This window comes from Dipodomys ordii, unplaced genomic scaffold, assembly GCF_000151885.1.
Source record: "Dipodomys ordii isolate 6190 unplaced genomic scaffold, Dord_2.0 Scaffold140, whole genome shotgun sequence".
NCBI lineage: Eukaryota > Metazoa > Chordata > Mammalia > Rodentia > Heteromyidae > Dipodomys > Dipodomys ordii.
The window spans coordinates 2272184-2285422 of record NW_012267356.1 but is presented as its reverse complement, the minus strand read 5'-3'; the positions used below and the strand labels follow the sequence as shown (position 1 = coordinate 2285422).

Genomic DNA, 13239 nt, shown 5'->3' with positions numbered 1-13239 from the left:
GAGTAGAGTACTTTCAATCATTTCCATATTATAAAATAGAAAGACCTAAACACTAGCAGATTTGCTTTGCTATTTGGAGCTGTTCTTAGCAGATTTTTCAGAAGGAATTGAATTCCTTTTACTCATGGGCTTTCACAACTATTTAATGTTTTTATTTCTGGCTTTCTAAGTAAGTGTTCCCTTACTCTTTCTCTCAGAAAGAGTAAGGGAACACATTCCAGAGGGATTTTCTATAACTAAGGAGGACAAATGGCAAATAATTTTTTACAGGTTAGAATGACCTACTAGCTTAAACCAAATTAGAATGTTGATCATTCTGCAAAGTCCAATATTTAGAAGTTCTTTCACTCAGAACTATTCAGGTCTCTGGTGATTGTCATTTGCTGGCTGGCTAGACACAATCTATGGTCCATGTAGGAATAGCTTTCAAAGTCCCTGCTGTGGAGTAATAAGAATTAATTTATTTTCAGACTTGGGAGGTATTTGTGGGGACTACTTTGCATTATACAAATTAAATTTAGAGATAATTGTCAGTACTTTCATGTTAATGATTATACTAAGAAAATATCATGAAGAATGTACGTACTGGCAATTTACCTCAGAATATAAAGCAAATATGGAGGCCAATAGCTTATTTAATTATGTCCTACATTCAGGAACAACTTGGTAGGAGAAGTGAATATTTTAATATTTTATTCTTTCTCTTCCTGTCTGTTCTGTACCTTCAACCCTGTGGTTTAGGCTTATTTTACTCTCTATCTGATTTACAGACTTACAATATGCAAAAGTACTATCAAGGTCTATGATTTAGCCAATCGCCAGATGTAATGAAAACAAATAAAAAAGAAAACAAAACCTCAATTAAGTTAATCACTAAAGAAAGTTTAAACCAGATGCTGGTGACTCATACCTGAAATCTTAGCTACTCAGGAAGGGTAAGGTCTGAGGATCATGGTTCCAGGCCAAAATTCTGTGCAGAAAATGTGTATCGAATCCCATTTTAACAAACATATCTGGATATCATAGCATGTGCCAATCATACCAGTTATTGTAGGAAATGTAAACAAAAAACTACAGTCCAGGCAAGCCAGGGCAAATTTTTTTCACTCATTTCTTGAAGCATACAAATATAGATGGATATACATATACACATATATACATACACACATGTTTTATATACATACATGTTTTATATACATTCATATATGTGCATGCACATCATGATTCTCACTTTGCAACTGTTTATAGGGATGAGTAAGGGTAGAAAGGGGAAAAACTATGGGGGTGGATAATTTCAAAATACATTGTATCTGTGTATGATGATGGCATGAGGACTCATAATGAAAGCTGTCAATCAATAAAGACTGCATAGAGCAGGGAAGAGAAAGCAGGAAGAAGCATTATTCTGAGTAAAATATAACATATGCACATCTAAAATACCACAGTGAAACTGCTTGTTGCAATTAATACACACTTTAAAATGACAGGAAATTAAAATAGGCCCTGTTGGGAGGTCTGTCATCAGAAAAGGAAGAGGTGAATGGAGAGGGTGAGTGAGGATGAATATAGTTGAAGTTGTTATTGTTATATCTGAGAACACTCTAATGAAACCTGTTGAAATGTTTTGGGCAAGGTTAAGTGAGAATGATTAGACTGGTGTGTTTGATCAAGGTAAATCGTATGCATGTATCAAAAGTGTCATCATGAAACCCCCTTTGTAGTTTCATTTAAAAATAATAAAAATATCTAAAGCAAAAAGGTGTGGCAGGATGGCCCAGGTGGTAAAATAACTGCCTAGCAAGCACAGAGCCTTGAGATTGTACCCAGTGCCACTCAAAGAAAAGGCTTTCACTCCAGGGGTGACTCTAGGTCTCCATGGATGAGCACTTGTACACTGATTGTGTTTTGGTATACACCTAATTTGTACTAATTAGTACATCAAATTCATGAAACTGTGGAAGACATATTACGTGTATCAAAGCCACTAAAGATAAACCAAGAAACACAGGAAGTGGAAAGTGCAATGTTGTAGAGTATCTAGTAAGAAAGTGAATTTCATCAATCTGAAAGAAATTAGATTTGTTAAAAGAACATCTCCCTCTGAGCAGTAATCAAGGCTACATTATTACTATCCATATCATCTCAACATTTTGCTTTGTTTTATGCTACCAGTACATAGTTTGGGTTGGGCATAAATTTACATTAACTTGCAAAGGCAAGTCTTCTATTTCACACTCTCTGATTTTCTGATTACATAATAGGTGGTGTTTTTAAGGTCACAAAATTATATTAACAAATCTGCTGAAACTATTTTTTAAAAAAGAAAAAGATCCTCTATGTGTACTGAGGTGGAAAGAGAAATAGCAAACTGAATTAAATTCTTTACTTGCAATCCCTGAGCTGAGTGTCTGTTTCTAGTGATTATGTTTATTAAATGAACAAAGAAGTTCTGCCCTCTTCAGGGTCAGTTATCAAAGCTTAGCTTCATTCTTTGCTGCATAGTCTGTGTTATTAGCATAGGTGGGATTCTATAGCAAGACAGAGATCATGGCTTATACAGTTATAATAATAGCATTATAATTCCAGTAGTATGAGTTACCTTAGAAAGTCAGTAGTAAAATGTCATTATCACTAGACTTTGAAGAGGATATAAGATCAACACATTATATTTATTCACAGCCATATTAAACCCAAGCTCAGATAAGTTCAGAGATGTCTCCAATTGGTCAGATGTGAGGAAGCCAGGGTTCTTGTCCTTTCTTGCTTGTCCCTCCATCTTTGCAACCTCCCTCCTGGCTCCAACCTCTGACCACTATGTTCCTCATTAATACACTGAGATGGCAAAGGGGTGTGAAAGGCAACAATTGATACTTGCCAAGCTATTAAATTTAAAGTGGTATTATAATACCCAGGATACAGATACATAATGTGGAGTCTGAGGCTCTTTTAGATCTAACTCATATCCTAATTTAGAATAATTAATTGATGACGTTAAGGGAGTTTTTTGGTAGCATTGTGGATTAAACCCTAGACAAAGGCTCCATTACTTGAGTCATGCACCAGCCATTTTTTCTATTTATTTCTTATGTATTTATATATTTTGATATTTATGTATTTATATATGTTAGTATTTATTTATTTTTATGATAGCATATCCCTAACTTTGGTCCCTAATTCTAGCCTGGTACATGATTCTCCTAACTTTCTCTCCCAAGTACAACCATTACAGGCATGCATCAATCGATGATTACCATTCAAATGGGCACTATAGCTAGAACCAGGCTAGAAGGTTGGTGATATTTCTGGAGGCTGGGATTCCAGCGCTGATATTTCCTGGTGTGTGATCTGGGAGCTACCTACCTCAAGGCTTTATGTACGTTCATTTCCCCATCTGTGCATGGGGGTAAGCATATATACTTTCATAGGATGATTAAATGAGACAATACAGGCAAGAACCTTACCATGTTGTTGGCAAAATGAAAATCCAGTGAATGCTATCATCACAACCATCCTCATGGCAAGCAAGCTCATCAAGCCTGGATGGCAGTTTTGGGTCTTCTTATTCATGCTAGGTCCCACAGGTGCCAATGACTCTCCTTTCTTTTCTTTTCTTTTCTTTTCTTTTTCTTTTTCTTTCTTTCTTTTTTTTTTTTTGTCCGGTCATGGGGCCTGAACTCTGGGCCTGGGTGCTGTCCCTCAGCTCTTCAGCTCAAGGCTAGTGCTCTACTACTTGAGCCACAGCGCCACTTCTGGCTTTTTTTCTTTTTGCTTCTGCGGTGCTGAGGAATTGAACCCAGGGCCTCATGCATGCAAGGCAAGCGCTCTACCACTGAGCCACCTTCCCAGCCCCTCTCATTTATTTTCTTTTGGGAAATAAAGTCACCAGATTACATTACCTCCAGGAAGCTTCTAGACTATAAAACCCTGCACATTTTGCAGAAGATCTCATTTTCTTGCTTGTTTATTTTTTTCCGTAGTGAGGCTGAAGTTATATTCTCCTGCTTGCCGGGCAGGTGCTCTACTACCTGAGTCATGCCCACAACTCATCTTATTTTAGTCATTTTGGGGATAGGGACTTGCTTTTTCCTAGGGCTAGAATTAGTCTCAATTTTCCTGATTTTGACCCTGCATTGAATTATAGACCTATATCACTACACCTATCTTACTGGTTAGAATGAGGTCTTACTAATCCTGTTTTGCTCTGTTTAGTCTCAAACCATAATCTACTGGATCTCTATCTTCTGAGTAGCTGTGGTTAGGGGCACGAACTATCATACTCAGCTTATAATAGAGTTTTAAAGTCATATTTTTCAGGTAAAAGTCATTGGGACTTAAATGTTGAGCTAATAAAATAATGTCTATCAAAATCTTTTTACCCAAAGAGAAGGAAAAGACTGAAATGAGGAAATTATTTGTTAAACATCGTTCAATATTATTTAAGAGAAATGACTTAAAATTTCTGGCAAACCAGGTTAGCATAGTCTAGGTGAATACCTCTAATAAGATGGAGATAGTTGCAGGCATTCAGAAACTTTTAACATCCTCTAGGTCACTGGATCTAAAAGTATTAAATTATCCATGATCACCTGGGAATTTGTTAGAAATAGAAATTTCAGGATCTTATTACAGTCATGCTGTGGCAGCAATTGTAGTTATGGTAATCTACCAATGATCCTAAAGATGCTAAAGTTTGAAAACATAAGTGTGAACAAAGGAGGAAAGCAAATTCTGCTTCTAATAAATATTTACTGACACCATTAAAACAGAAATGGAGTCTTGCCTTAGGAGGTAACTTTAGAGAGAGGTCTGCTGGAAACAATTAAGAGTCAAGGAACCAATCAACTGACTGAGAAAAGGCTAAGAAGTTGTCTTCTGCCATTCCCTCCAGTGAAATAAGGTACTAAAAAGTGATTAGAGCATTCAGTAGTGCAATGTTCAAATACTGTAGCAGGAAGAATGGATTGGCATCCCATCTTTCTGTCTCAGTAGGGAGCTAAAAGCTTTGCACTATATAAAAAAGATAATGTGGAAGTGGCACTGTGGCTCAAGTGGTAGAGCACTCGCCTTGAACTGAAGAGCTGAGGGACAGTGCCCAGGCCCAGAGTTCAAGCCCCATGACAAACAAAACATAAAACAAAACAAGACAAAAAATGAAAAAGATAATGTATTTCATTTCCACAAAATTTTTCTTTTCCTTTCTTTTTAATTAATAAGTTTTGTTTATTGTGAAAATACCATACAGAGGGGTTACAATTACATGGGTAAGGAAATGAGTACATTTCTTATCAAGCATCTTTGCCTCCTCCTATGTTTCCCCTTACCGTCCCTGCCCTCCCACATCCCCCCACCTCCTTCACCCCCTACCACTCCCCAGCCAAAGTTGTAAAGTTCGTTTTTCGACATAAAGTCTTGTACATGTGATTGTTGCAATGGGTCCACCTGTATCCCTATTTAAACAATTTTGTCCCTTCCCCTCCTCAAATTATACCAACATCAAATATAGTGAAAACAGGGGTTATACCGTGGGGGAGGGACATATAAAGTGACAAAGAAATAATAAATATGTTAGAAACAATAGCAAGAAAGAAAAAACATTTGAGTCCTTATCTTGGGGTACATTTCGCCTAACATCAAATGGAAAGACTTGGAAAAAATTATATTAAGTGAAGTAAGGCAGGCCCAAAGAAACATAGGTCCCATGGTTTCCCTTATTTGCAATAACTAGCATATGTCTGAGACAAGCAGAAAAGGTGAGACAAGTTGCTATTCTTTTTTTACACAAATTGTTTTAAACCCTAAGAACTCAAACTCCTGATTTATGAAGGTCTATATTAAATATAGTAGGAAATGTTTAACAATCAATGACTCTATTACCTGGCAAAACCTAAATCTTTTCATTAAATATGGTATTGAGAAAATTATTTGATATATTTTTTTTAATTTTTAATTTTTTGATGGTCATGGGGCATGAACTGTAGGCCTGGGTGCTGTCCCTGCACTCTTCAGCTCAAGGCGAGCACTCTACTTCTTGAGCCACAGCACCACTTCCAGTTTTCTAGCTGTTTATTGGAGATCAGAGTCTCACAGACTTTTCTGCCCGGGCTGGCTTTGAACCGTGATCCTCAGATTTCAGCCTCCTGAGTAGCTAAGATTACAGGCGTGAGCCACCGGCGCCTGGCTGATATATTATTTTTAATCAGAAATGTTTAAACAGTGTTTAAGAGCTAAAAGAAAATAAATATCAAATACACAGGAAGACAGAAGATATCTGCTTCCCTATTCTTTCTCTCTTTCCATTTAATATTAATGTCTGTATGTGTATGTTTGTACTACATACACATATGTATATGTGGATCTGTTTGTGTATACATTCTAGATCCCATGTTTTCTATTTTTATTTTTTTTGGTGCCTGTCCTGGCTTAAACTCAGGGCCTATTATCCTTGAGCTTCTTTGGTTTGAGGATAATGTTCTACCACTTGACCCACAGCTCTACTTCTGGCTTTTTGGAGGTTAACTGGAGGTATAAGTCTCAAGGACTTTCTGCCAGGGTTTGCTTTCAATCATAATCCTTATATCTCAGCAGCCTGAACAGATTGGATTATAGGTGTGAACCAATGGCACTCAACCTACTCCCCATTCTTTTTCCTAAACATATATTTGTATTATCTTTAAGTAGTTGTTCATTGGAGTTGCCATTCATTGAAGCAGTTTATGAATACAGTGTGTATTGATCAATGTCACCTCTTCCAACATTCTAGATCTCATTCTTGATAAAATATTCTAATTATATTCCAGATGTCATTATCTATCGATGAAAAACTAAACATGCCCAATTGGGCCTCTTAGACATTCTCTCATAGATTTTTGTCTCACTTGATTGTGTTATATTTCCTAAACTATAAGCCTGTAAATATACCTTCTCTTTTCTATTCAAATCTCTCTCCCCTCTTTTCTCAGTAACTGTGATTTACCACATCCAGTCACTTAAACTTCATAATGACTAACTGGATTTTCCTCTTATCTAGTCCACTGTAATCTCCTTTATTCCTATTTTCTTCTACTTCTCATTTATATTTGTAATTAGACTTTAAGCTTAGAGAATACTGGTGATATCTCTTTAACACCCAGAACTTACCTCTAAAAAGTATTCCTTAGTGAATGTACATAAGGAGAACACAACTTGCCTAAAGTCTTATAGGCCTTGTGATTTGAATATGCATCTGCTTCCTGAGAAATTAATATGTGTCAATTTGTTTTTTAAAGAGTATATTTCTAGGGGCTGGGAAGGTGGCTCAGTGGTAGAGCACTTGCCTTGCATGCCTGAGGCCCTGGGTTCGATTCCTCAGCACCACATAAAGAAAAAAAACAAAAAGCCGGAAGTGGCGCTGTGGCTCAAGTGGTAGAGCATTAGCCTTGAGCTGAAGAGCTGAGGGACAGCACCCAGGCCTAGAGTTCAGGCCCCACGACCAGACAAAAAAAAAAAAAAAGAATAAGAATAAGAGTATATTTCTAGTTTACTCTCTTACTATGTTTTAGGCTATTAGTAAATGTTCTAATAGCAAGATTTTTTTGTTTTTATTTTAGATCCCAGTTGTTGACAATATTATCTGAGTTATATTTACTGCAGATAGTTGGTTTGGTTTATTAATAACAACATGTGGACTTTCGGGGGGTTAATACCTATGGGTCTAGAAATTGGATGAATTATAATAATACCAAAGATACCTTCAACAGTCGCAAGAATTATCTAAAATGTACACCTTATGAGAGAAAAATGTCCTGTCAAGAAAACATTTACTAACTAAATCACATTTACTAACCACTTTGATTTATGGGAACTGTCATTCCAAAAGATCTTAGCTTGTTTAAGAGATTTATTACCTAAGAAAGTCAAATCATAGATACACAGCTCTGCTGGGTTTGGGCTGCTCAAGCCCTGTGTACATCTTCTTGTGCATTGTATGTAAACAGAAAATTTCACATTGGTAAGTAATACCTCAGTATACATTTTGCCAGGAACTCTGAGGTTAACTGGAATTGAGTTTTCAAAATTCTAAAATTCAAACAAAAAGGTATAATTGTTCTTTTTTCTCTATGTTTTCACTGAAAAGGAATTCTAGAATGTCTAAATAGAAAAGGATTCTTGGCCAGCTGACTGATCTTAGAGAATGCTTCCAGAAACCCATGGTCTGGAATTCTTCAGAGTCCTGACAGATTACAAACCTTTACTGCCTTTTATTACTAATCATGGCTCAGATCAAGTGCCTATAAGGAGCCAGGACCTACTTGTGAGACTAGGGTTGAGTTCAGAAGTTGAACATCTTCCAGTGAACTCTCTCCTAACAGTAGATCTTTCTCCAGACACCAAAACTCTTTGGTCAGTGCTGATGGCATTGTCTAAAGAGACATAGACATGTATATGATGAGTGCTCTCTAGAAAAAGAACTAAGAAAGAATATTAATGAATAAACATGAGTCACTTATTTAGTAGATATTTTTTTCTATACACTTCCTGCCACTTAAACTTATCTATACCACTGGCACAGTGACTTTTGCAGACCTAAACATGAGGGTGTACAATTATAATGCAATGGTTTAGGGGTAAAATATAACAATGTCAAAATTGTACAGTGACTAATTGTTATGATTTGAATCGCAACTTCAGAAGCTCAGGTGTTAAAAGTTTGCAAAGGATGCAATGTTAAAAAGTTGGGCTTTGAGGAAAGATTATGAATGGATTAATCCACTTATAGATTCATAATTTAATGATCTATTGTTAGGTGGAGTAGGGTCTAGTTTGAGGATAAAAGTCATTCACAGTGGGGTCTTGAATGGTATTTATTTTTTCCCTGGGCTAACCTCTTCCTCTTGTTCTCTCCCCTTTTTGCTTCCTGGTCACCATTAGGTGAGTAGCTTCTCTCTCTCTCCTACATTTTCTCTGCCATATTCGTCTGCATCACCAAAGGCTCATATCAATGAAACCAAATAACTGAAGACAGAAACCTCTGAAACTGCTAGGCAAAATGAACCTTTCCACCTTATGATCATTTCTCTTGGGCAGTTTGTCACTGTATTGCAAAGCTAATTAACACACTTAGTAGCACCTTAGCTTACAAACACACACAAAGGACTCGGTTATTTTCAGCTAAATAACCCAATAGTTATTTTCAGCTAAGTATTTCGTGCTTCCTTGGTGGTGAAGCACTTGGAAATAATATGAAGTATGTTTTACATACATTTAATACATGTTAAGTATATTAAATAGATTACTTGTTTATACCAAGCTAGGTTTGCTCAAGTGTGTAAGTGTACATAAGACACACAGACCTTTTTGTTTCATTTGTGGAGCTTGAACTCTGGGCCTGGGCATAGGCACTGTCCCTGAGCTCTTCAGCTCAAGGCAAATGCTCTACCACTTGAGCTACAGTGCCATTTCCAGTTTTCTGGTGGTTAATTGAAGATAAGAGTTTCATGGGCTTTCCTGCCTGGGTTGGCTTGAACCACGATCCTCAGATCTCAGCCTCCTGAGTAGCTAAGATTACAGGCTTGAGCCGTTAGAGCTCGGCTTACAAAGATTTTTGTATCAGTAAAGTTTAGCAATATAACCAAGAACCCACAAACAAACAAGCAATTCAATGAACAGAGAAATATTATTATTATTGTGGAGTGTTGTTTGATCAGTGTTTTAGGTCAGGTAAGGGGAAATGTGTGAAAACAGATGAGCCGTAAGAGTAGACCATGGAACATAGGCTTCTGAGAAGGCTGAAAGACACTGTGTCACAAAGTTTTCATCTTCATAATGGCAAAGGCCTTGGTAAAATTGCTTCAGGGAAGGACAGATTAGAGTAGGGACAGCAGAGCTTGCTTTCAAATAACATTACACTTCTCCATTGTCTGCCATTTAGAACAGAGCTGTGTGTTATCAGATAGTGCAGAAATAGTGGGAGGTTGTAATAACATACATTTTAAAGGATTTTACTTGAAAAGACAGATTTTGAGCTACTGTGACATCTGTAATGTTCTTTAAATTAGTCTTTTAGCCTTGGTTCAGGAAAGTGAAAGGTTCTGTGTGTTGGGAAACAAGATGGCACAGACAATTCAGACACAAGTCAGAGACAAAATGAAGGCTATCGAGAGATAGAAGCACTTTCCTATCCTTTCCTGTCTGATATCTCCACTCAGTAGTGATTTAAAAAATTAGGGAGATAGATAATCATAGCACACTGGATTTGTGTGCCATTTCAGTTAATTTTCTACTCAAAATAATAAGCTATCACTATATATAATAAGCTGTAGCTACACTTTTGCCTTTAGCAAATTTGATCTAAGCTTCTAGGCAGAGTTCAGTTGTTATCTAGTGAACATTTTGTTTCTTTCTTTTTGACTCAGTTGAAAGGAATCTACTAGAGTATGTTAAAGGGCAATCTCAAAATTAGATGGTAGAAATCTGTAGTAAGAAATTAGAATCTCAAGAAAAGGCAGGCAGAGCAAGTAGAGAAATAACCAAACAAATCAGTTTGAGAGTGTAGAACATTAGAAAATAAAAGACTGAGTAAAGACACCCACACACAGACATTCAGCTACAAACACTGTAACACGTTGTATATTGCAGTGAACTGTTTACCATTCATCAATGTCTGCCCTGGGTGCTATGTTTTGTTCTTTAGCTCTCATAATTACCTTTGATTTGCCAGGGCAGGAAGTACAGGGGTGGGGACAGTGGAAGGATATGAAGGGTAGTTCATATAGTAGTTAACTGTAATTCTTAGCTTTCACAGTTTTGATTTAGATTCTTACTTTTCTGTTTCCTGGAGTTCATTTTGATGAATATTCTTTTATATGATAAGAGGCACAGAGGCATTATGCCTTTGTGTTCCTCTCCTGAGAATTTCCTCCATTGGTCTCACTGTATGTGAAGGCCGAGAATCCTGTATGTCCCAGTGTATTTTAGATCTAGCTTCCACATATGAATGAAAACATGTTTGTCTCTCCAGGTTTGGCTTAACACGGTTTGTTCTAGGTCCATCCATTCTGTCTAAATGACATAATATTATTCTTTCTAGTGGCTGTGTAAAATTCCATTGTGTATAGGTACCATGTTTTTTGGATCTACACATCTGAGCTGTTTCCATAGCTTAGTCATTGTGAGTAGTACAAATGAACAGGAATATACAAGAGTCTTTATGGTGTTTTGGCTTGTGATATTCTGGGTAGATGTTCAGGATTGATATGGCTGGCTCATAAGGAATATCTATGTCAAGATTTTAAGACCCTCCAGACTGTCCAGAATGGTTGTACTAGTTTATATTCCCACCAACAGTACAATAGGGTTCCTTTTAACTTACACACACACACACACACACACACACACACACACACACACACACACACTGGATGCTTAGATATTTTAGAATTTGAGGGAAATTGATCTAGACATACTACTAGCAGTCAAATTTAATGAACAAGTCACATGTACCTGTTTTTCTCCACTTGGCTTTTTGTGGTTCAGTAACAGCTCAACGGCTCCCACCACCTCTTTTCTGATTGCATGTAGCAAAGCATCTCCCACGTAGACATTGAAGCTTAAGAGCAGTTCAATGAGCTCCAAGTTCTCATTTTCAATTGCTATGAGAAGAGCAGTTCTTCCAAGAGGATCAATGCAGTTAATATTGATTTTAAAATAAATCTCAGCTTCCTCTAGGGACTTCTTCACGCTTGCATAGTCTCCCTTTTCCACTGCGTTCAGGTAGGATTTTTCTGAGGGAGAAAGTTCAGATTCTGCTCGGACTATCCTTAGAGGAATGCGGTCTCGATAAGGGGCATTCACGTTTCTTTTGTAGTAGAACTGAGCCATGTCTCATGCCATGCTATGTTTTTTTTTTAGCTCTGAAAAGACACAAAGAAAACACAAAGGTTAGTTTCAGCTATTTGTTGTTAGGGATTGTACTACCTTTCCAAGTCATAATGGTATCTATGACCACACTATTATTATTAGCTGGTGAACTATACATCTTTGACCATAAAAATAGTATTTATTCAGTTAACAAGAAACACAAAGCCTTAATGTAAAAGGAATAAAAAGAGGTACCTGACAAGGGATTTTAAAAATCACCCTACTAGAAACATTTCATTGTGACTGCAACTAGAGAATTTTGGAAACTATTTACACATATTTTCATAAGTGCAGAGAGAGAGAGTTTTAGCAAAATACTTTGAAAATCTCAAGCTGTGTTTCGTCTCTGAAGTTTCCAAATTGGATCTGTTTGTTGAAGTTCATCATTGGTCATCAGGTGTGTGAGTCATATATTTGCTGCTGTAACAATAGAGGCTAATTATATTGACCAAATACTTCTCAACGTTATTTAATCTGTTCTTTGAAAGTTAGTGTTAATTAATAATATTAAAGTCATTAAAACACTATGCCTGAAACTCATTGATTAAAGTGTGGTTTTATTGTGGGTAAATTAATCCATTTTGGGTGAATAATTATAGTAATGCCTTGATTATATCAACTATTAAGATAAATATAAGCAATTCACTTTCTAAATGAAGGAGTTGGAAAAGGATTAAACAGAGAAAGAGTGCATTAAGAAAAGATTATCTTTTACACTTCTTATCTTTATATGGTGGAAAATAAGCCATGAGGCAAGATGTACTTATTACAAAACTTACTATTATTCAAAAGTTTTAGTAAAGATATGAAGATGAAGAAATTATTTCAAATAAAAATGAAGTTAAAATGAGTTAATAAAGTCACCACATTAAGTTAGTGTCATATTGGCAGGGCTTAGTTAGTGATAAAAATTTGTGGAAAATGCAACATATTTTAACCCAATTTCTTTATTGTAATTAATTGTTCATTTCACACTTGTTACTTGAAATATTTTATTCTTGTTTGATATGTAAGTTAAATCTGCATTTGGCTTTTTTATATTTGCTATGTGAAAATTAAAATGAATGGCCCAATTTGATTGTGTATATTTTCATATTAATTCATATTCATAGACCTCATTTTGTGAGCAAATTAATATGATTTGAATGTTGCTTTCAATGTAAACTTAAATCATATTGTTATACTATGTAATTATATAACATAATGACATTATATATCATATATAACACATATAGCATACATAATATATAATGTATAGTGTAATTTTATATGTTATAATGTATCCTTATATACTAAAGTGAATTATAGGTGATCTGAATGCCACATTTATGCCTCAGTAGTGGC

At 36.1% G+C, this 13239-nt stretch overlaps 1 protein-coding gene across 7 annotated transcripts in view; it reads right to left on the bottom strand.

Annotated features, from left to right (window-relative positions):
• The window catches only part of Trpc4 (transient receptor potential cation channel, subfamily C, member 4), a 146395-nt gene extending 134522 nt beyond the window's left edge, over positions 1-11873 (bottom strand). For 6 of the 7 annotated variants that reach the window (XM_013031461.1, XM_013031463.1, XM_013031464.1 and 3 more), the window contains exon 1: positions 11479-11856. In XM_013031461.1, the coding sequence (XP_012886915.1) occupies positions 11479-11856 (378 nt within the window). Of the gene's footprint in view, positions 1-11478 lie in introns of all 7 variants that reach the window. The other variant, XM_013031462.1, reaches the window with a different exon arrangement.
• Between the last annotated feature and the right edge of the window lie 1366 nt (positions 11874-13239).